At 45.9% G+C, this 23,200-nt stretch overlaps 2 protein-coding genes across 2 annotated transcripts; both read right to left on the minus strand.

Moving 5' to 3' along the window:
• Positions 1 to 13,579: 13,579 nt before the first annotated feature.
• On the minus strand, positions 13,580 to 15,438 carry LOC123040685 (autophagy-related protein 18d-like). Its single transcript, XM_044463460.1, has 4 exons — positions 14,890 to 15,438; positions 14,365 to 14,611; positions 14,164 to 14,293; positions 13,580 to 14,054 (listed from the first exon to the last, which is right to left on the minus strand). The coding sequence occupies exons 1-4, from the start codon at positions 15,337 to 15,339 to the stop codon at positions 13,937 to 13,939; spliced, it is 945 nt and encodes a 314-aa protein (XP_044319395.1). The 5' UTR covers positions 15,340 to 15,438; the 3' UTR covers positions 13,580 to 13,936.
• A 3,886-nt stretch (positions 15,439 to 19,324) lies between these two features.
• On the minus strand, positions 19,325 to 22,271 carry LOC123040686 (autophagy-related protein 18d). The gene is made up of 4 exons (XM_044463461.1): positions 21,455 to 22,271; positions 20,042 to 20,285; positions 19,800 to 19,932; positions 19,325 to 19,591 (listed from the first exon to the last, which is right to left on the minus strand). The coding sequence occupies exons 1-4, from the start codon at positions 22,187 to 22,189 to the stop codon at positions 19,510 to 19,512; spliced, it is 1,194 nt and encodes a 397-aa protein (XP_044319396.1). The 5' UTR covers positions 22,190 to 22,271; the 3' UTR covers positions 19,325 to 19,509.
• Between the last annotated feature and the right edge of the window lie 929 nt (positions 22,272 to 23,200).

Here is a 23,200-nt window from a genome sequence, read left to right on the forward strand (position 1 = left end):
CACCTTGACTCAAGCATAAAGTAAAAGCATAAAGTAAAAGATAGGCCCTTCGCAGTGGGAAGCAGAGGTTGTCATGTGCGTTTAAGGTTGGATGCACAAAATCTTAATGCAAAAGAACATCACTTTATATTGCCCCTTGTATGTGGACCTTTATTATGCAGTTCGTCGCTTTTATTACTTCCACAACAAGATCGTATAAAGCTTATTTTTTCTGCACTAATAAGTCATACATATTTAGATAGCAATTTTTATTGCCTGCAACATGACAACTTACTTGAAGGATCTTACTCAATCCATAGGTAGGTATGGTGGACTCTCATGGCAAAACTGGGTTTAAGGATATTTGGAAGCACAAGTAGTATCTCTACTTGGTGCAAGGAATTTGGCTAGCATGAGGGGGAAAGGCAAGCTCAACATGTTTTGAAGGTCAATGACAATATACTTTAACTGAGATGTGAGAAAACATAAACCATTACATTGTCTTCCTTGTCCAACGTCAACTCTTTTAGCATGTCATACTTAATGAGTGCTCCCAATCATCAAAGATGTCCAAGATAATATATTTGTATGTGAACCTCTCTTTCCTTATTACTTCCTATTAATAGAAACGATGACCAAAACTATGTTTATCAACTCTCAACAACTTTTATGCCTCATACTTTCTGTGTGTGAAGTCATTACTATCCATGAGATCGATATAAACTCTTTTATTCTTTCTACTTTCTCAAGATCATAGCAAGATAGCATAGCCCTTGACTCAACACTAATCTTTATTATAGATAGCTCACGGACTCGATTACATAAAGGGATCACAAAGCAAAACTCAGAACTACTTGATACTAAAAACTTCAATCTACTAGATTAAGATACTACTAAAAGGATCGAACTAAATAAAACTGTAAAGATAGAAGTGTGATGGTGATACGATACTGGGGCACCTCCCCCAAGCTTGGCAGTTGCCAAGGGGAGTGCCCATACCCATGTGATTATGTCTCCTTCTTCACGGTTGGTGTTATGATCTTCTTGGCGATGATGCCCCTCAGGATACGGTTCTCCTCCTCGAGCTTATTGACTTGTTGTTTGAGGTCCACAATTTCTTTACGGAGCTTGCCCGTAAAGGTTAAAGCTCCCTTTACCCAAGGATGTTGCATATCTTCTGGAGAACAAGTGACGTCTTTTTCATATTTTCATAAGAAAGAAATCTAAAGTTGGAAGGGATAACCGAATTTGGAATAGCCGATCTATGTAGTTCCCCCGTCATGAATTCTGCTTGGAGACGAGATGTAACTTCATGATCTTCCTCCATGGCATCTATCCTTTTCAAGTCGGCCTCCATCTCGTCCTCCGCTGATGGTCCAAGGTGATAAGCATCGCTATTTGATCCTGGTCCTGGTGTTGGGTGAGACACCCGGCTCTCCCCGACTGACTCTTGGGAAGACATCTTGCTCTTAATCTGCAACAGGAACAGCTCGAAACGAAAACAGAGGATATTTGCGTGATACGGTGGTCAAAACCTTCGGGAGATTATATAATGAATTTTTACCGACCAAAATACATAACGTGCAAGAAAACGGAGTCCGGGGGGCACACGAGGTGTCCACGAGACAGGGGGCGCGCCCAGTAAGGGTGGGCGCGCCCTCCACCCTCGTGGAGGCCTCGTGTCCTTCCCGGACTACTTCTTTCTTCCTAAAATTCTTAAATATTCCAAAACTGATAAAAATTGCCATTGGAATTGTTTTGGAGTCGGTTTACTTACCGTACCACATACCTATTCCTTTTCGGAGTCTGAAATGTTCTGGAAAGTGTCCCTTATGCATTCCTCAGGGGTTACAGTTTCAATAATATTAGTTTCAACATTGATAGGATTACCTGAGATATAATGTTTAATTCTTTGACCGTTCACCACCCTCGGACTTGTGCCTTTGAAGTTGTTGATTTTTATGGCACTAGAACGATAGACCTCCTCGATAACGTAAGGACCTTCCCATTTAGAGAGAACTTTCCTGCAAAAAATCTTAAACGAGAGTTGAATAACAACACATAATCACCTACATTAAACTCACGCTTTTGTATCCTTTTGTCATGCCAGCGTTTGACTTTTTCTTTGAATAGCTTGGCATTCTCATGGCCTTGGGTTCTCCATTCATCAAGTGAGCTAATGTCAAACAACCTCTTCTAACCAGTAAGTTTGAAGTCATAGTTAACCTCTTCTAACAACATGCTTTATGCTCAAGTTCTAGAGGTAAATGACAAGCTTTTCCATAAACCGTCTTATATGGAGACGTACCCATAGGATTTTTGTATGCAGTTCTATAGGCCCATAATGCAACATCAAGTTTTTTGGACCAGTTCTTTCTAGATCTATTCATAGTCATTTGCAAAATTAATTTGAGCTCTCTATTGCTCAAGTCTACTTGACCACTAGACTGCGGGTGATAAGGAGATGCGATTCTATGATTAACATCATACTTAGCAAGCATCTCACGGAAAGCACCATGAATAAAATGTGAACCACCATCAGTCATAAGATATCTAGGGACTCCAAACCTCAGAAAAATAACTTCTTTAAGAATTTTAATAGAAGTGTTATGATCAGCACTACTAGTTGGAATAGCTTCTACCCACTTAGTAACGTAATCAGCAGCAACTAAAATATGTGTGTAACTATTAGAGGCAGGAAAGGGTCCCATGTAATCAAAGCCCCAAACATCAAATGGTTCAATAACAAGAGAATAATTCATAGGAATTTCTTGACGTCTACTAATATTACTAACTCTTTGACATTCATCACAAGATAAGACAAACTTACCAGCATCTTTGAAGAGAGTAGGCCAATAAAAACCAGATTGCAGTACCTTATGTGTAGTTCTATCTCCAGCGTGGTGTCCTCCATAGGATTCAGAGTGACACTTGCATAGGATTTGTTCCTGTTCTTGCTCAGGTACACAACATCTAATAACACCATCTACTCCTTTTTTAAGGTGTGGGTCATCCCAAAAGTAATTTCTTAAATCATAAAAGAACTTTTTCTTTTGCTGGTATGTGAAACTAGGAGGTATAAACTTGGCAACAATGTAATTAGCATAATCAGCATACCACGGAGCAGTACAAGAAGCATTAATGACCGCTAATTGTTCATCAAGAAAGCTATCATCAATAGGCAGTGGGTCATCAAGAACATGCTCTAACCTAGACAAGTTGTCTGCAACGGGGTTCTCAGCTCCCTTTCTATCTATAATATGCAAATCAAATTCTTGGAGCAAGAGAACCCATCTAATGAGTCTAGGCTTAGCGTCTTTCTTTTCCATAAGATATTTAATAGCAGCATGATCAGTGTGAATAGTAACTTTGGAATCAACAATATAAGGTTTAAACTTATCACATGCAAACACAACTGCTAAGAACTCTTTTTCAGTAGTAGCATAATTTCTCTGGGCAGTATCAAGAGTCTTACTAGCATACTGGATAACATTCAATTTCTTATCAACTATTTGCCCTAGAACAGCACCTATAGCATAATCACTAGCATCACACATAATTTCAAAAGGTAAATTCCAATCAGGTGGCTGAACAATAGGTGCAGTGATCAAAGCTTTCTTAAGTATTTCAAATGCTTGTACACAATCATCATCAAAGACAAAAGGAATATCTTTTTGCAATAAATTAGTCAGAGGCCTAGAGATTTTAGAAAAGTCCTTAATGAACCTCCTATAAAAACCGGCATGACCAAGGAAACTTCTTATACCTTTTATGTCCTTGGGACATGGGATCTTTTCAATAGCATCAACTTTAGCTTTGTCAACTTCAATACCTCTCTCGGAGATCTTATGCCCCAAGACAATGCCTTCATTAACCATAAAGTGACACTTTTCCCAATTCAGGACGAGACTAGTGTCTTCGCACCTCTGCAAAACTCGATCAAGGTTGCTCAAGCAATCATCAAAAGAGGATCCATAAACGGAGAAATCATCCATGAATACCTCACAAATCTTTTCACAAAAGTCAAAGAATATAGCCATCATACATCTTCAAAAGGTAGCAGGTGCATTACATAAACCAAAAGGCATATGTCTATAAGCAAAGGTACCAAAAGGGCAAGTAAAAGTAGTTTTTGATTGATCCTTAGCTGATACAGGTATTTGAGAGAAACCAGAATAACCATCTAGAAATCAAAAATGCATGTGTTTGGATAGTCTTTCTAGCATTTGATCAATAAAAGGAAAAGGGTAATGATCTTTCTTAGTAGCTTTATTTAATTTACGGAAATCAATTACCATCCTATAACTTGTAATAATTCTTTGCGGGATCAATTCATCGTTATCATTAGGAACAACGGTAATACCTCCCTTTTTAGGAACACAGTGGACAGGGCTTACCCATTCACTATTAGCAACGGGATAAATTATACCTGCCTCAAGGAGCTTTAGTATCTCCTTTCTTACCACTTCTTTCATCTTGGGATTCAGTCGTCGTTGAGGATCTCTAACTGGTTTAGCATCAGCCTCCAAATTAATTTTGGGTTGGCATAACGTGGGACTAATGCCCTTGATCATCCAGAGTATATCCAATAGCAGCGCGGTGCTTCTTCAGAGTTTTCAATAATCTTTCTTCTTCTTGCTCTGAAAGGTAAGCACTAATAATAACAGGATATATTTTCTTTTCATCAAGATAAGCATACTTAAGGTTATCAGGTAATGGTTTGAGTTCAAACACAAGATCACCCTTGGGTGGAGGGGGATCCCCAAAAATTTCAACGGGAAGGTTGTGTTTCAGGATAGGTTCCTGTTTAAGGAACACTTCATCTATTCCCCTTCTTTCCTTCATAAACATTTTGTTTTCATGGTCTAGCAAATATTGTTCTAACAGATCAGTAGGAGGTACAGCAATGGAAGCAAGACCAATAATCTCATCCTTACTAGGTGATTCTCTATCACGAGGTTGTCTATGAAACTTAGAAAAATTAAACTCATGAGACATACCCTCTAAGCCAATTGTAACAGTATCCTTTTCACAATCGATCTTAGCATTAACAGTATTCAAGAAGGGTCTACCAAAAATAATGGGGCAAAAATCATCTTGTGGGGAACCAAGAACAAGGAAATCAGCAAGATATTTGACCTTCCCACACAATACTTCAACATCTCTAACAATCCCGAATGGCTTAATAGTATCCCTATTAGCAAGCTTGATAGTAACATCTATATCTTCCAATTCAACGGGTGCAATGTCGTGCATAATTTCTTTATATAAGTCATAGGGTATTGCACTAGCACTGGCACCCATATCACATAAGCCATGATAACAATGATCTCCTATTTTAACAGAAATAACAGGCATGCCTACCACAGGTCTATGTATCTTAGCATCTAGTCTAGCAATATTAGCAGTCTCACCACAGAAATAAATTACATGCCCATCTAAATTATCATCCAAGAGATCTTTAACCATAGCAATATTAGGTTCAACTCTGATTTGCTCAGGAGGTGTATAAGTCTTAGTATTACTCTTACGAACAACAGCCGAAGTTTTAGCATGATCCTTTATCCTAACGGGAAAAGGGGGTTTCTCAACATAAGTAGTAGGAACAATAGGATCACTATAGGTGACAGTCTTTTCTTCAACTGTAATAGGTGCAACTACTTTGACTTCAACGGGAGGATTATATTTATACCACTTCTCCTTAGGGAGATCAACGTCAGTAGCAAAAGATTCACAGAAAGAAGCTACTATCTCAGAGTCAAGTCCATACTTAGTGCTAAATCCACGAAAAGCATCGGTATCCATAAAAGATTTAACACAATCGAACTTAGGTGTCATACCTGACTCCTTACCATCGTCGGAACCCCAATCTTCAGAGTTGCGTTTAATTCTTTCCAATAAGTCCCATTTGAAATCAATAGTCTTCAACATATAAGAACTAGCACAGGAAGTATCGAGCAGGTTGCGATCATTAAGAGAAAGCCGAGCATAAATCATTTCTCTGGAGAGCTCATGATTGGGGCATGAATATAACATTGATTTAAGCCTCCCCCAAGCTTGAGCGATGCTTTCTCCTTCGTGAGGCCAGAAATTATATATGTAATTACGATCACGATGAACAATATGCATAGGATAGAACTTCTGGTGAAATTCCAACTTCAATCGTTTATAATTCCAAGATCTCGTATCATCACATAGCCTATACCATGTCAATGCATCTCCCTTCAAAGATAAAGGGAAGACCTTCCTTTTGACAACATCATCGGGAATACCTGCAAGCTTAAATAATCCACAGACTTCATCCACAAAGATAAGGTGTAAATCGGGATGCAATGTTCCATCCCCTACAAATGGATTAGCTAGCAGTTTCTCTATCATACCCGAAGGAATCTCAAAGTAAATATTTTCAAATAGTTCAGTAGGTTGAGGAGCAACTCTTTGCTCTTTTGGTCGGGGTGAAGATACCCCAAACAAGCCCCTGAAAGGATTAGTTTCCATAGTGACAAGTAACAGAAAATTTCAGCATACTTTATAAATGTTTCCTTACAAAGTTCCACTCACCAAGAACGCTACGCTCCTCGGCAATGGCGCCAGGAAAGAGTCTTGATGACCCACAAGTGTAGGGGATCTATCATAGTCCTTTCAATAAGTAAGAGTGTCGAACCCAACGAGGAGCAGAAGGAAATGATAAGCGGTTTTCAGTAAGGTTTTCTCTGCAAGCACTGAAATTGTAGGTAATATGTAGTTTTGTGATAAGATAAATTGTAAAGAGTAACAAGCAATAAAAGTAAATAAAGTGCAGCAAGGTGGCCCAATCCTTTTGTAGCAAAGGATAAGCCTAGACAATTTCTTATAATGAGAAAAGAGCTCCCGAGGACACATGGGAATTATCATCAAGCTAGTTTTCATCACGCTCATATGATTCACGTTCGGTACTTTGATAATTTGATATGTGGGTGGACCGGTGCTTGGGTACTGCCCTTACTTGGACAAGTATCCCACTTATGATGAACCCCTATTGCAAGCATCTGCAACTACAAAAGAAATATTAAGCTAAACCTAACCACAGCATTAAACATATGGGTCCAAATCAGCCCCTAACAAAGCAACGCATAAAGTAGGGTTTAAGCTTCTGTCATTCTAGAAACCCATCATCTACTTATTACTTCCCCATGCCTTCCTCTAGGCCCAAATAATGGTGAAGTGTCATGTAGTCGACATTCACATAACACCACTAGAGGAAAAGACAACATACATCTCATCAAAATATCGAACGAATATCAAATTCACATGACTACTAATAGCAAGACTTCACCCATGTCCTCAGGAACAAACGTAACTACTCACAAAGCATATTCATGTTCATAATCAGAGGAGTAATAATATGCATTAAGGATCTGAACATATCATCTTCCACCAAGTAAACCAATTAGCATCAACTACAAGGAGTAATCAACACTACTAGCAACCCACAGGTACCAATTTGTGGTTTTGATACAAGATTGGATACAAGAGATGAACTAGGGTTTTGAGAGGAGATGGTGCTGGTGAAGATGTTGATGGAGATTGACCCCCTCCAGATGAGAGGATCGTTGGTGATGACGATGGTGATGATTTCCCCCTCCCAAAGGGAAGTGTCCCCGACAGAATAGCTCCGCCGGAGCCCTAGATTGATTCCGCCAAGGTTCCACCTCGTGGCAGTGGAGTTTCGTCCCGTAAGCTTGCCCACGATTTTTTCCAGGGTAAAAGCCTTCATATAGCAGAAGATGGACACCGGGGGGCCACCAGGGGGGCCAGGAGACAGGGGGTGTGCCCAGTAGGGGTGGGCGCGCCCCCCACCCTCCTAGCTAGGGTGTAGGCCCCTGAGTATTTCTTTCGCTCAATAATTCTTACTTATTCCAAAAATAAGTTTCGTGGAGTTTCAGGATTTTTGGAGCAGTGCAGAATAGGTTTCCAATGTTTGCTCCTTTTCCAGCCAGAATTCCAACTGTCGGCATTCCCCCTCTTCATGGTAAACCTTGTAAAATAAGAGAGAATAGCCATAAGTGTTGAGATATAATGTGTAATAACAGCCCATAATGCAATAAATATTGATATAAAAGCATGATGCAAAATGGACGTATCACTCTCCGTCAAGCCCAAGTTCATCAAGTGTGCCGCCTTCTACCTCCCCACTGCCGAGCAGATCACGCATGATGATGAGCACCGGGATTGCCTTTGCTCTGTTCTGCTTGCGGTGGATGCCCACAAGCCTCACATCATCGTCTCCTTCGACCCCGAATGCATGGCGTTCTACTTCAAGCTTGAGCTCAGCCACTACCGTACTGCTGCTGGGGTCATACCAGTGAATGCGGTCGCGATGGACGACGGTTACTTTCCGTCCTTCAACCTGTGCTCCGATCTACTAGCGCGGGAGACCTGCCGTTCCGTGTTGTTCAAATTCTGGCCAGAAGGGAGCGACGACCGGGCTTGTGCTCGTACCCTGCCTCTGTTGCGTGCTGTGGAGAGCCGGCACCTGCTCAAGCCAGTTGTGCCCGTTGGGCTTTTTCCCGCTGCGGGCCCGCTTCTCTCATTTTGGGAGACTGCGGTCCTGCCGGGGGACGCCTACTACTCCGCCTAGGCCCGTGTCCAGGCCCACATGGTTCTTGCTGCTCGGGCCATCTGCTCCCGGCCCATCAAGCATCTCCCCCCAAACGGCGATGGCATGTTGCCTTGCGGTCATTTATCACCTGTGGTGGCCACGGATCTCAAGCACGGGGCTTGTGTGCTTCTCCCCTCTCAGGTGGTGGCGGCCTTCTGCAGCTGCCGGGCGCCGCCCCTCGAGCCCGGCGTGGATGACCTGCTTTCCTCCCCGCCTATGCTGCAGTTGCTGGATCCAAGCTCTGCGGTGGCTGGCTCGTCGCGGCTGGCTTCTTCCTTGGAGGAGGCGCCTGTGGATCTGATGGCCACGCCTCCACCCTTCGCCGGTTGCGCTCTGGTTCCGGCCCCCTCCGGTTTGCTGCCGGCAGCGCAGGATGGCGAGTGGGGTGTCGGGACAAGCCGGTCTACTGTCGCGCTCCTCCTTCTCTGCGCCGCAACGCCAGGATTCTCAGGTTATACAACGGGGGGCAGGTTGGATCCGTCGAGCGAGCGTCCAAGAGGAAGGCCAGAGCTGCGGGCTCCTCTTCCAGCTCTAGATCTGCTACGGGGAGGCGCTCTGCTTCTCCTGGCGGACGCCGCAAGAAGTCCAAGGTTCCGGTGGTTGCTGACCTCCTGGAGCTCCCCCTCTCCGCAACTCCGAGGCCTCTGACGAAGGGCAAGCTCAAGAAGCTGGCTAAATGCTACGATCTCAATGCCAATGCCATCCTCTCCCACGCCCTGGCTCAGGATGATACGGCCGCTTCCGTTGGGGCTGCGAGGTCATTCCCGATCGACATATCTTCTGCTTCTTCTGTGGGTGACGGCTATGTTCATGATGTCTAGGCCTATGTTGTCTCTTGCTCGGGCCTTAGGGTTTCTCTGCCATGTACTCCTCCCGCTTTCTTCTGTAGCTGCATGTAGTTGTGGTAGTATGCATGTTCCACCCCTTCTGTTCTATCTGCATTTCTTCTTCAGGCTGTACCGTACTTGCTTTCTGTTTTCCGCCGTTCGGGCGCCTTCCTATGCATGCTTAGTGAGCTTTAGGCTCCTCTGCCTTTGCACGTTTATTTCGAATCATGTTCTTCTCACATGCGAGTTGCTGTATTGTTTGTTTATCAATGAAACTACTTGACTGGAATGTTAGAGGCCACGGGGATGAGGACAAGTGTTCTTTGGTTCGTAATGCGATAACCTCTTGTCGTCCTAGTGTGGTTTGTTTGCAGGAAACCAAACTGGATTCTATTTCTACGAGGAAGATGGGTGCCTTCCTAACAGCTTATCTTGATGATCATGTGTTTGTCCCGTCCGCTGGTTCGGCCGGGGTCTCTTGGTGGCCTGGGATTCTGCTGCTATTTCTGGTCAGCTTGTGGTTGCGCACAGGTTTCATATCACCATGCGGCTGGTCTCTACTGCTAGCCATGATTCTTTCTTGCTTACAAGAGTGTATGCTCCCTGCCATGATCATGAACGCTCTCTCTTCCTCGAGACGGTTAGCTCTACGGTCGGCATGATTTCAGAGCCTTGGATGATTGTGGGGGACTTGAACATGTACCGTTCTGAGCATGAACAGTCTCGTGGTCGTATCAACTAGTCCATGATGGAGTTGTTTAATGGATGGATTCGGGAGCACAGGCTGGATGAAGTTGATATCAGCAACAGGCAGTTCACCTGGTCAAACAAGCGCGGTTGTCCCACCCTGGTTCGCCTGGACAGGGTTTTGGTGAACACAGATTGGCTCCTGGGATTTGTTCAGATAACTGCTTCGGCTGTCCCTGCTGTTACCTCGGATCATATTCCAATTCTGGTTTAGTTTGGTTCTGGGACAGGGAAGAGCAAGTTGTTCCGTATGGAGAACCATTGGCTGGTCATGGAGGACACGAGGAAGATCATCTCAGCGGGCTGGTCCAAGGGTACCAGGCCGTTCCACTCCTCTGCTTCTCTTATCAGTTTAAAGATGAGGCGTGTTCGTGCGGGGTTGCGCGAGTGGAAGCGTAATCATCCTGGTCTGGTTCTGCTTATCAACAACAACAACAACAACAACAACCTGGTGGTTGATTATTTGAATGCAGTGGAAGAGAGACGTAGGATGTCTACGCTTGAGGTGGTGCTACGGGGCTTTGCATCTGCCAAGGCTGAGCAGCTTATCTTATGGCAAACAGCTATGTGGCGCCGGCGCGCTAAGTTAAGATGGTGCGTTTCTAGTGATGAGAGTAACATGTTTTTCCATGCTGCTGCCAACTGTCACGCAAGGCGTAATAAGATCGGGGTTTTGGTTCATGAGGGAGTTGAGTTTTATGATGATCATCTCAAGCTACAACTTGCCACTAGTTACTATGCAGGTATCTTGGGACATCCTTCCCCGACGCTGCCAACAGTTCAGCTTCACTCCCTCTATGATCATATGGATATGTCCTGCCTCGACCATGAGTTTTCTTGGGCTGAAATCCTGGAAGCAATAAATCACTCTCCGAACAACCGTAGCCCGGGTCCGGGTGGGTTCACAAATGAGTTCTATAAGTCCTTCCACAACATCCTCAAGGTTGACTTGCAGTGTTTCTTCTCAGACTTGTATCACAACCGAGTGGACCTCTTTGGTATTAACACGGCTTTCATCACTCTTTTGCCAAAAAAGGAAACGCCTCTTGACATACGTGACTACCGTCCTATTTCCATGGTCCACAACATGCCGAAACTAGCAAGCAAGGTTCTCACCCGTAGGTTGCAGCGTCAGATGCCTGAGCTGATTCACCCATTGCAGTCTAGCTTTGCTAAGGGCAGGTCTATTGTGGAAAAAAATTCCATGGCAGCCGATCTGATTCAGAGTGCTCATAAGCGACGCTTGCCTATGATTCTTCTGAAGTTGGACTTCAGGAAAGCGTTCGGCAGCTGCATTTCTAACATTATGGAGGCACGGGGCTTCCCCCGCAGATGGATTGGTTGGGTTTCTTCTCTCCTGCACACCTCCAGCTCTAGAGTCATGGTCAATGGTGAGCTTGGGGACCCGATCGTCTCCAGGAGAGGGTTCAGGCAGGGTGATTCATTGTCTCCATATTTGTTCATTTTGGTGGTTGATGTGTTGCAGCATATGTGTTGTGTTGCGTTTGAGGCCGGGAGTTTGGTTCACCATTTAGGCTCCGACAGGTTGTTTCCGGTGCTGCAGTATGCCGATGACACTTTGCTTCTCTTTCAGGCAGCATACAGCAGGCCATTGTTATCCGGGATATCCTGGCAGCATTCACAGATTTTACCGGCCTGCACATAAACTTTGACAAGAGAACTTTGGTTCCTATTGGGCTGGACGCCGTCACCACGTCTGAGATTGCTTCTCTGTTCGGCTGCCCGGTTTCTTCCTTCCCATGCACTTACCTCGAGCTCCCCTTATCTTTGCATAAGATCACACATGGCATGCTGCTGCCAGTAATCCACAAGGTTGACAAGCAACTGTCAGGTTGGTTAGCTACTCTTTTATCCTGGGGTGGTCGGCTAACGCAGCTGAACTCTGTGCTGGCTGCCATTCCAAGCTACTATATGACATGCTTCCCTTGGCCCAAGGAGTCTCTTACAAAGCTGAACAGTCTCTTTCGAGCATTCTTCTGGCAAGGCAAGAACAGCGTACGGGGTGGCCAATGCTTGGTGGCATGGGATTACGTGATTATGCCGCGGTGTTCTGGTGGCTAGGTGTGCGTGATGTGGCTGCTCATAATCAAGCACTGTTGTGCAAGTTTGCGGCCAAGGTTCTGCAGCCCTCTGATATCCCTTGTTTCCAGTGGTTTGCTGCACAATATTGCAATGGTTGCATGGGCTTTGGAGTTCACAGTAGGGATACGCCTATCAGGAAAGGTTTCAAATGCTTCATTCCCATGGTTCTCTATGCATCCAGAGGCTCTCTGGGCAATGGATGCGATCTCTCCTTTTGGCATGACAAGCGGTTAGATGCGGGGGCGACTCTTGCAAGTGCTGCCGACTCTATACACCTTTGCAAAGGACAGTAACTGCTCGGTTGCTTCGCAGCTCTCTGTTGATGGTGTCTGGGATGTTCAGCTGCACCCTAATTAACCTCACAAGATTTGCTGCCCAGGAGCTCCACCACCTGTACTCCCTTATGCTGGGCATTCAACCTGTCTCTCACAACCGAGACAACCGTTCTTCGTCCGTCTACGACAAGGTCTTGAGCACTTCGTACTTTTATCACCTACTCACTTTTCGGGGGGTGGACGGCAGTTTCAACATGTGGGTTGGGGACCCCATTATTCCACTTAAGTACCGGATCTTCTTATGGTTGACCTTCTGGGGGCGTCTGAACACGAGGGATAACACGATCAAGAAGAACTAAACCTCGGTGGTCTCTCATGCTGACTGTGATATCTGCCCGGCCCGCGAGTCCATCGATAATATCATCTTGCGATGCTCTCTCGCCGCTACACTCTGGGACATGTTTGGTTTGGAGGACTCTGCTTCACGCTCTGCTGATCTGCTGGAGTTTATGCACATGTGCGACACACTAGCCGTCATCAGCTGCTTGGCATGTCCTTGTCGCTGCTGCTGCTGTCACTCTTTGGCATGCCTGGAATGATAGGGTGTTCAACGGCAAAATCTGGTCTCCAACGTATGCACGGTTGTACGCTTCAAATCTTCTCAAGCTATGGAGTCATCGGGCAAGGAGTCCGGACCACAAACAGGCCGTCCTGCTTTGACTGCATAGCTAGTTTACAAGCATAATGTAGCTCAGGATGCTGATGTGCCTGTTCATCCACTCATTTTCTTTCTTCTCCTAATTCTGTTTTCATTCGACAGGCAGCTTATGGCCTATGCACCTTGGTGCAGAATATAAGCTTCATGTAATGGACCTACAGTCTCGGGGCTACGGCCTATTTTAAAATATATAAGGTAGAACGAAATCTACCTTTCATTTCAAAAAAAAAGTATTAAAGACCTCTACTATAGAAACATTTCTTCTTGATAGAAGAACGCGTCCCCCCTTCTGATTTCCATTAAAGAAAAACCAAAGCCGTTCAATCTTACAAGAGCATGAGTCCATCTACTACTACTGCTGCTAAAAAGACTAGACGAACTCAAAACCTCCCCTACATTACATCAGGAAGGACAGGGCACATCACCAGGGATCTACTCAGTGGCGGAGCTACAGCAAGGCCGAATGGGCCGTGGCCCGCCCAGCCCATTCGATTTTTCTGTAGTGTATACTTACTTTTGGGCCATGAAACACCATCCCAATAGTTCTTTCCTACTGTCGGCCCGCCCAGTTTTCTGGGCCAAGCTCCGCCACTGGATCTACTATAGAAACAAGAATTGCATTGTACATCGTCTAATTGTGAACTGGCTAAGTCTCAGACTGGACTCTCTGACTGTCCTCGGACTCCTTGGTCTTCATGAATCTCCTGTGCTCCAGCTGCTTCATCTCGCCGGTGTTCAAGGGGTCGAAACCGCACCGGTAGAAGCTGCACGCACGAACCATTCGGAGTTCGACAAAACGTCAGCGATCAAGTGCATCATGCCAACATTCAGTTCTAACAAGCCAAAGAAGAAAAGAAAACAGGGGACACGCACCTTCCGTCCGTGCCGACGATGAGGATGATGTTGGCGTGCTGCCGGCAGAACTCCACCGCGTACTCGACGCCCTCACGGAGCCGGACCTGCGCCAGAGACCACTCTGAGCTGAAGTAACTCGGCAAGTAACCTGCAAGAGATGCACGCAGAAGTACTTCAGTTTTTCAGTTTTTCAGTCTTGTAGGAGAACAGGTGTTGCACCTTTCAAGAACGATGGCAGTAATGATCCCTGCTTGGCTGCTGCCGGTGCAGGAGGAGACGCCGCTGCTCGTGACGGGGCCACCGGGAGGGCATTGCCGTCGCCGCCCTCCGTTGTCGAGGTTGCTTTGTCGACGCTGGCGACGGGGAAAACGTGGACCGTCCCCTTGTCGCTGGAAACGGCCAACCATCTGGAGTCCGGCGAGAAGGTGATGCAGTGGATGTCTGCTCTATCGATGCCTCTCCTTAGCTGCACGTACGCATGCAGCAAGTCAAGAACACGGCCGAACACGAAGATCGAAGCACACAGAAGTAAGGTATGTACTTCCTCCGTCACGTTCATTCGAGCGACAAATAATTTCGAATGGAGGGAGCATATGCTTTGTTCGTCCAGTAAATACCGTGACAAGAGGCAAAACGACTCTGATGTAACTGATTTGAAAATATTGTACCCCGAAAAGGTAGATTTGCAAGGACAAAAACAACTAAAATACTGGCAGCGTAACGAGAGGTAGTAGCGGTGGATACCTCTTGGACCATGGCGCCGTCGTCGGTGGTGAAGATGCGCACGAGCGTGCCCTTTGATCCGGCTGTGGCGAGCAGCCGGCCGTCGCGGGAGAGCGCGATGCACGACAGGCTGGACGCGTGCGCGTGCACGTCGACGCTGCCGGGCTTGCTCTCCTCGTCCCAGAAGTAGATCGCGTGGTGCTCGGCTGCGCCCTCGACGGCGCCTGTCGTCCGGGTCACAACGGCCACGCGCGATCGCGTTAACAGCCCGGCGGAGGTCACGACGACGCCGGGCGAGGCGACGGCGTCGGACTTGTAGTGGACACGCTCGACCTTCTCGTCGCAGGAGAAGACGTGGAACCCGGTGGCCGTGGACGCGACGAAGTGGGATGCGCCGCTGCTGAAGGCGACGTGGACGATCGGGGAGTCGGCTTCGGCGGTGGCCGCGGGGGACGACGACGAAGGCGCCATGGTCGTTCAATCAAAGTCGAAACCTAGCTAGCTACGTGATGAATCGATCAGCACGGCGGCGACGACGTACTTACCCTGGGCGTCCGTGACCGTGATTTAAGCCGCTCGTACGGAATTTGGTGACCATAACTACGTCGAACCGACCGTGATTTAAGGCCATGTTTGTTTCATAAGTCCTAGGACTTTTTTAAATCCCAACTTATAAGTCATAAGTCCCTACCTGTTTGTTTACAGGGACTTATAAGTGCCGTATCCCTACCTGTTTGTTTACAGGGACTTATAAGTCCATGTTGCACCGCTGCAACGAGGCTCAGGAGAGGGCCTGTCCGGCGATTGGAGGCACCGCTGCAACGAACCGAGGCGGGGCGGCGACAGAGCGGCGAACCGAGGCAGAACGAACCGAGGCGGGGCGGCGACGGGGCGAGAGGCGGGGCGGCGACGGGGCGAGAGGCGGGGCGGCAGCGGCGATTGGACCGAGAGGCAGGCGGCATGCGGGGAACGAGCCTGGAGCGACGCGGGGTAGGTCCGGCCCGGGATAAGTCCCAATAAGCTCCTCTCTGAGAGTCTTGTTTGATAAGTCCCAAATCATCACAATAAGTCCCTTGTGTTTGGTTTAGGTGGGACTTATAGGGACATTTTTAAGTCCCTAAACCAATAAGTCCCTGGAAACAAACACCCTCTAAGCTTTGCATGTTTGGTCCTGCAAAAAAGAAACTTTGCATGGTTGGAGCCGGACTCTGTAACTTGCAGCGCACACGTAAGCGGACTACAACTGTCCACGAAATCCACCCGGTATCAAAACAAAAAGAGTTTGTCTAGGATACATAGTTATGTCACATCTAACCTCATGTTCACTTTGTTTGTGGTTTATTTTGTATCTAGTTTTTTTTGTTTCTTATTGCTGTATTATATATTTATGGGAGCTTAGATGTGACATCCTTAAAAAAGCATGATGTAATCTAAAAAAAATCTAGATGTAAATTAGACAAATTGAAACAAAAATGATAGGCGTACGGGAAATTTTTACAAGAATTAACAGACTAACCTTCTCCCTCACTAATCCCCCCCCCCCCGATTTTCAAGGTGGGGCCTGCTTCATCTTAACAACCAATCAACACACCCCACCTCAGTCTAGCCTGTAAAACCCTGTAGATGTAGTATTGTTGGTATCAAAATTGAATTCAGTTTTGCTAAAGCACATTTAAATGTGTCCTAATTAGCACATCTAAGTTATATCAGTGATTTTACATGAAAATTTATGCAGACATTTTGTTGTCTACTTTATTTTCCATTGTAGTGTGACTGGGTCACTTAGATGTGCAATAACTAGATGTGCCTAGATAGACACGAATGATATATATTTTTTTGAATTGTGAAGCTTCTGTTCTAAAATATAAGACGTTTTGGTAGGTTATAAACTAGCCTACAAAAATATCTTATATTTTAAAACAGAGAGAGTAAACGTTAGACTGGTTGTAATGGGAGTATCATGCTGGTCATAATGGTAATATCATAGCTAGTATCATGCCTGCCAACTGGGCAATTTTGGGAGATGTCATAGAATTAAATAAAGAAAGAGAGGGTTGAGTATCATATCATGATACCGTATCATAATAAATGTTATGCTACTATGTGTCATGCATGGCAATAAATAGCGTACTACATGATACTAACATATAATACTATGCGTTAGGAAGGTAGTATCATACATTAGTATCATATGTATCATACTAGTATCATATGTATCATACTATGTGTCATACATTAGTATCATACATTAGTATCATATGCATGATAGTAGTATCATATGCATGATAGTAGCTAGTATATGATACTCCCCATTAGGCTGCTCATAGTGAGAGTAACATAGCAAGTAATATAACACATCTCAAAAAAATTTTGCTTACATGGCATGTATTTAATGAGGAGAGAGATGGTTGGAGTAACATAATATGTTACTGTAACATAACACATTTCAAGGCAAAATGAGTCTACATCTTAATAAATGATGGCTTGCATGATACTACATACATGTTACTCCCCACTATGAAGGTGGTAACATAGACTAGTAACATATGTATGTTACTAGTCTAAGTTACTCCCCACTATGACCAGCCTTACAATCAACCTCATAGGTAGTTTCATGCATGCCAACTAAGCAATCTTGATGAGGTGGCATAGAATTAAATGAAGAAAGAGAGGCTTGAGTATTATATCATGGTACCATATCATATTAAATGATGTGCTACTTTGTGTCATGCATGGAAATAAATGTAGTCCTATATGGTACCAACACATGATACCATGCATTAGGGATGTAGTGTCATACACTAATATCATATGCATGATACTAGTATATGATACTCCCCATTACAACCAGCCTTAGGGATGTTGCTAATTAACGGCTAGCTGCATCACGACACGAGAGGTCCCCACGTTCATCGGCAACAAAATTCTGACAATGTTGAGGACGATGAGGTTGACGACTCGATGAGGTTGCACTGGGTAACGGACATATAATGTGCACCCGATACTAGTATATGATACTCCCCATTACAACCAGCCTTAGGGATGCCTCAACTGGAACTTGGCTAGAAGATTAAAATGATAGCAGTGCACTGATGAGGGACACAAGGGAGAGAAAAGACAGAAGGCGACAAAGCGGAGGCACTAAAAGCATCTCTAGCAGATCTTTTATAAGGCTAGCCCTTATAAGGGGTTTACGGTTGGCGTTTTCCCTTTTATAAGGGGCGAATTTGGCTGTGGCCGAGCTGAAACCTTATATGAAACTGTAAAATTTGAAAAGTATTTCGCACGAGAAATGAAAAAGAAACCGTAGAGATGATCATTCATACATACATATAATAGAGATGATCATTCAAAAAAACATATAGTTCATTGATTACATACTACGCATTGGCCTACCCTAACCCTAAACTGGCCAAAATGGGGCTCACCGGAGCCCTGCGAGTGCGGCAGCGACGCATCGGCAGTGGCGGCGATCACTCTAGTCATTGTCGGAGGTGAGGTCGATGTACATGGAGTCTCGTGCTTCGGCTTCGTGGCCCCACGTTGCCTCCTTCTCCTCGAACTCCCGCGTCTTGGCGGGGCCCTGCTCGAGTAGGACATCGTTGACCTCCTCGTCCCGGTGGTGGCGCTGCGCCACCACCTCCTCCTCTCGCGCACAGCGCGCGAGAATCGCCACCTTGATGGTGCCCCCCTCAGATGGGGGGATGTTGTCTTCCGGCCCGACAACACCAGCGCGCAGCCGCTCTGCCTCGTGCTCCCTCTTCACCGCGCGGAGCTGAGTGAGATCCTCCGCCTCCCTCTTGACCGGCGCAACGGCGTATGCGAGCTGCACGCACCGGAGGAGCTACCCGTGTTGCATGATAGCCGAGCCTGCCGCCGGTCGTACTCCCCCGTCTCGCTGCGGAGGAGTGATGGTGGCGGCTCAAGGCCACGGTTGGTGTACCGCTGGGCGGACCGCTTCCTTGCTGCGTCTGCGGTGACGCAGCGCTTCCGCTCGGGGTCATCGCCACCACGCCGGCCAGAGTTCCACTTTCCGCCCCACATCGTGGCGGATCGGTGGGCGGGGTGGCGGATTTAGGTCATCGTTGGCGAGAAATCACAGGGGGAATGGGAATCACGGCGGCGGTGGGATAGGGTTTCCACCCGTATCACGGCCGCGGACCCCGATATATACTGCGACAAGGGAGGGGTCGTTTCCGGGCCACTGTAAATTTTACGGGTCAGGCCGACTATACGCGGTCTGGTGTGGCCCAAAAATTGGGCCAAACTGGCGTATAGTCGTCGGAATTATGTGGACCGTGCGGTTTTAAGGGGTCTGCTAGAGATGCCCTAACGACAGATGAAGAAGGTGGGAACTGTGATCCGGTGGGCTCCATATGAACGTCACGCCTTTTGACTTGTGGTTGCACCTTGGCGCCGTATAATTCTTTTTTTCTCTTTGAATTATGCGGGTGAGTTGCATGCATTATATTCATTAAAAACGAAGATGATCAAAATGCCAAAGAAGTCATGATTCATACAACACCATAGAGGTACGTCTACGTAGAAAAATCTAGACATCATCAACCTGAAAGTATATTGACTTCCAACTGGACCTAAAGAAGTGTCTTGCTGCATTGCTGCCTTGCGTCCCTAATCCCTTCACAGGTCCATGAAGTTCTCGTGGTACACCCCCGGCACCATGTCGCCTCCTTTCACCGGGTCGAACTCGCAGCGGTAGAACCTGCACGCACACCATGACAGCCGTTGTCAGCATGTAACGTTATGTATCATCTCAGAAACTTCTAAACAAAATGGATCAAGAAGTGGGAGGTAGGCTCGGGCGAGCGTGTGATACAGAATACCACATGCGTGTGTGTGACAATATGTTGCACATGTGACATGTGTGTCGATATAAAATTGAGAGAGTGATTTTAGCTTCGTCAACGCACCTTTTGTCCATGCAGACAATGGTAATGGTGTTGGGGTGTCTCCGGTCGAATGCCACGGAGCACTTGGTCCAGGCGGTAGGGATCCGGAACTGGGCAAACGACCACTTCGAGCTGAAATACGTCGGCAGGTAGCCTGTGTATTCATGAGGAGTGGAGTGTTAATTTTAGATTTCGATCGATTCATAAAAAATGTAGAGAACAACGTTAATTTTACCAGTTAACATGTAGGAACATTCACCTACCTTTCAAGAATGACATGCGTGATGAGCCCTTGTTGGCTTTTGCTGATGCAGGAGAAGATGGTGCTGATGGTGCCGCCAGAAGGTCATCGCCGGCGTAGTCGTCCTCCGGCGTGGAGCTTGTGAGGTTGAAGTCATTGATGCTGAAAACGTGCACCGTTGCCTTGTCGCTGGACACCGCTAACCATTTGGAGTCGTGGGAGAAGGCGATGCAGTGGATGTCTGCTCCTTCGGTGCCTCTCCTCAGCTACAACAGGAGTCAAGAACACCAACATGTGAACAAGACGAAATTTCATTGTATTACAGTTCTAAATATATCTAGATGATACCCGACCGTGTTGCGGGTAAGTTGCAATATGTTTCAATTATATGAAACATTATGTTTCCACGAAGTGTGTTAATGATTTACTTGATTTAATGATCATATATCTTAAAATATTTATTGAACAAAAGTACTCCAGGAGTAGCATAATAAAATAAGAAGTTTCTCATGCGTAGGTACATATTAAGGTGACACGTTAATTTGCATGTTAAGATAAAAACAAATTAGTCAAGTCCGTCACTTATTTAGTTATATTATAGGATTCAATAAGAAATTTTGGTTGACTCGCCTTCTAAGCAAAATTCATAAAATTATTTCTTTGGAAAGAAAAGTCATTTTATAGGAAATGAGGGAAATATAAGTTTCTGTTTGATTATTAATCCTTTTTAGTACTAATTAATGTCACTAATTTCGAGATTGGTTTCTAGATTGACTATTGAATTTTTTTCTTAGTAAGAACAAAAAGCATATTTAAAAGTTTCAAAAAGAAAGTGAAAAAAATCCATGAAAACATATATGCAATCCGCAAGAACGTGTTAAAAATGTTCTTTGTAGGCTGTAAAAAAAAATCCAGCTCAACAACAAAAATAAAAAGGCCCATTTAAAAATGCATATTTGTCTTTTTTTTACGCCACGTGTGAAGTATAGTGCTGTGAAATTTTACACATGCGTAGTACACATGTGGTAGTGTGTCCACAAATAAAATCGAAATTTTTGGGCTGTGAAAAATATGAATTTGAAAAACGAGCTCCCTATAGCTCAGGCACTATTGGCATTTTACGCACATCGCAAATCATTTATGGAGTAGTGGATCTGTCTTTTCAAATTACATTTTCCAAGTTCGTTAAAAGCTTCAGATTTTCCAAACTTATCTGCAAATTTATACTATTCTGTGCTATTTTTTGGGGGAGTTTTCTATTTTTCTATGCAAAGGTGGTCACATGTACTATACGCTATACCACGTACATATTGTCTGAGCCAGCACAAAATTAAAGCCGCTCCAAAATAGGACATAATATATTGATTCAGTGTTTGAAGCTCAAAATTGAAAATGCAATAGTTCAGGATCGAAAGAAGACAGCTTTGAGACCTACCTCTTGCAGCTTGGTGCCGTCGGCGGTGCTGAAGATGCGCAGGAGCGTGCCGCGTGTGCCGGCGGTGGCGAGCAGCCGTCCGTCGGGGGACAGCGCGATGCACGCCACGCCCGAGCCGTGCGCGCGCACGCTGACGCTGCCGGCCCTGCCGCGCCGGCGGACCTGTACCGATCCCGCCTCCGGCAGCGGCAGGGCGTAGACGAGCGTCGCGGGCCCATTCGGCTCCTCCATGGCGCACAGCCCCAGCGGGTTCGGCCCCGTCGTCACCTCTTTCTCCCAGTGGACGCCGTCGAACAGCGTGGCCGTCCCCTCGCCGGCGACGAGCATGTGGTCCCCGCGCAGGCGGAACCCGCCCACGGCGCCGCACGGGCTCCTGACGGTGTTGGTCCTGGCGTCCTTGGGCTTGCACATGCCGTTCCAGAAGTCAATGACGTGGTCGTCGGCCGCGCCGCTGACGGCGTTGGGCCTCCGCGTCGCGAGGGCCAGCTGCGACCGCGTGAGCAGCTGGGCGGAGGTCACATTGAGCTCGCTGCTGCGCCGGTGCATGACGCTGTCGAGAGGGTGGCAGGAGAATACGTGGAAGCCGGTGGCCGTGGCCGCGACGAAGTGCGTGCCATGGTGGTTGAAGGCGACGTGGACGAGCGGATCGGGAGCGGGGACTAGGACTACCCCGTCCGGCAGCTCGGACGTAGACGATGTAGACGCCAAGACCGATGGGCTCAACGATAGATCCATCAAAGCTTTGCTTTGGGATTACAACTAGTTCGATCTGCTAATTGATGATCAGCAATCACGGCGAAGTATATATGTTGTGATGACCGACCGAGGCTCGATCGTGAACGTACCCGTGGAGTAGTTAAGTTGGTAATCATGTCGAACTGGGAGACATGCATGCATGTTCGGAGTCGGATTACAATTACTTTTTGTTTTGAGACAGTCGGATTACAATTACTGAAACGTACATAAAGCTGTTGGTTCGTTGGGCTGGGCCAAAACGTTCAGGCACTGGAACCGTCTTGTTTATTGGGCTCGGATTTGGGCGTTCTTTTGTCACCGTGGCACACACTAATTCAGCATTATAACTAAGCTCCCTAGGGGTTGATGGAAAATTCTCAGTTAAATCTCTTTACAGAAGGTTGGTAGCTTCTGCTCTTAGATTCCCACAATTTCTTTTATGGAAGATCAAGGTCCCAGCTAAGATTAAAGTTTTTCTTTGGTTAGTCTACAAAAAAATTATACATACTAGAGACTCCTTATTGAAGAGGGGGTGGAAAGGAGAAAGTAACTGTGTGTTTTGTGGGAAAGATGAACCAGTTGATCATCTATTTTTCACATGTTCGGCTGCTTCTATGATGTGGAGTTTAATCAAATGTTCATTTGGGCTGAGAAAAACTCCATCAGCAGTCCAAGAATGTTTTGGGGAATGGTTAGACACATTTAGGGCGAATGATAAGAAAAAGGTGTTAGTTGGGATTGCTACAGTATTTTGGGCTTTATGGAAATCTAGGAATGGGATCATCTTTGAAAAAAAAATCTCTGATCCTATGACTTTAATTAAACTGATGAGCCATTGGATGGTAGATTGGTCATTTTGCAGATAAAGGAGCAACAAAAAAAGGTGTTGTAGCTAGGGGCAAGACTGCTAGAATGGGTAGCAAATGAGGTTTATGCAGCCTCTCGAGGGTGCAGAATCAATGTGGCGCGGCTGGAATGAAAAAGCAAAGCTCTTCCGAGTGGTGGCTGATT

Source organism: Triticum aestivum, chromosome 2B (assembly GCF_018294505.1).
Source record: "Triticum aestivum cultivar Chinese Spring chromosome 2B, IWGSC CS RefSeq v2.1, whole genome shotgun sequence".
NCBI lineage: Eukaryota > Viridiplantae > Streptophyta > Magnoliopsida > Poales > Poaceae > Triticum > Triticum aestivum.

What these genes read in the sequence shown, in the direction of transcription:
- LOC123040685 (XM_044463460.1), bottom strand. Translation starts at nt 15,339, where the DNA reads ATGGCGCCTTCGTCGTCGTCCCCCGCGGCCACCGCCGAAGCCGACTCC. An exon ending in ACGGCGCCATGGTCCAAGAG is followed by an intron (nt 14,612 to 14,889) that starts GTATCCACCGCT and finishes GCGTACGTGCAG; the next exon opens with CTAAGGAGAGGCATCGATAG. An exon ending in ACTGCCATCGTTCTTGAAAG is followed by an intron (nt 14,294 to 14,364) that starts GTGCAACACCTG and finishes CATCTCTTGCAG; the next exon opens with GTTACTTGCCGAGTTACTTC.
- LOC123040686 (XM_044463461.1), bottom strand. Translation starts at nt 22,189, where the DNA reads ATGGATCTATCGTTGAGCCCATCGGTCTTGGCGTCTACATCGTCTACG. An exon ending in ACGGCACCAAGCTGCAAGAG is followed by an intron (nt 20,286 to 21,454) that starts GTAGGTCTCAAA and finishes CTCCTGTTGTAG; the next exon opens with CTGAGGAGAGGCACCGAAGG. An exon ending in ACGCATGTCATTCTTGAAAG is followed by an intron (nt 19,933 to 20,041) that starts GTAGGTGAATGT and finishes ATGAATACACAG; the next exon opens with GCTACCTGCCGACGTATTTC.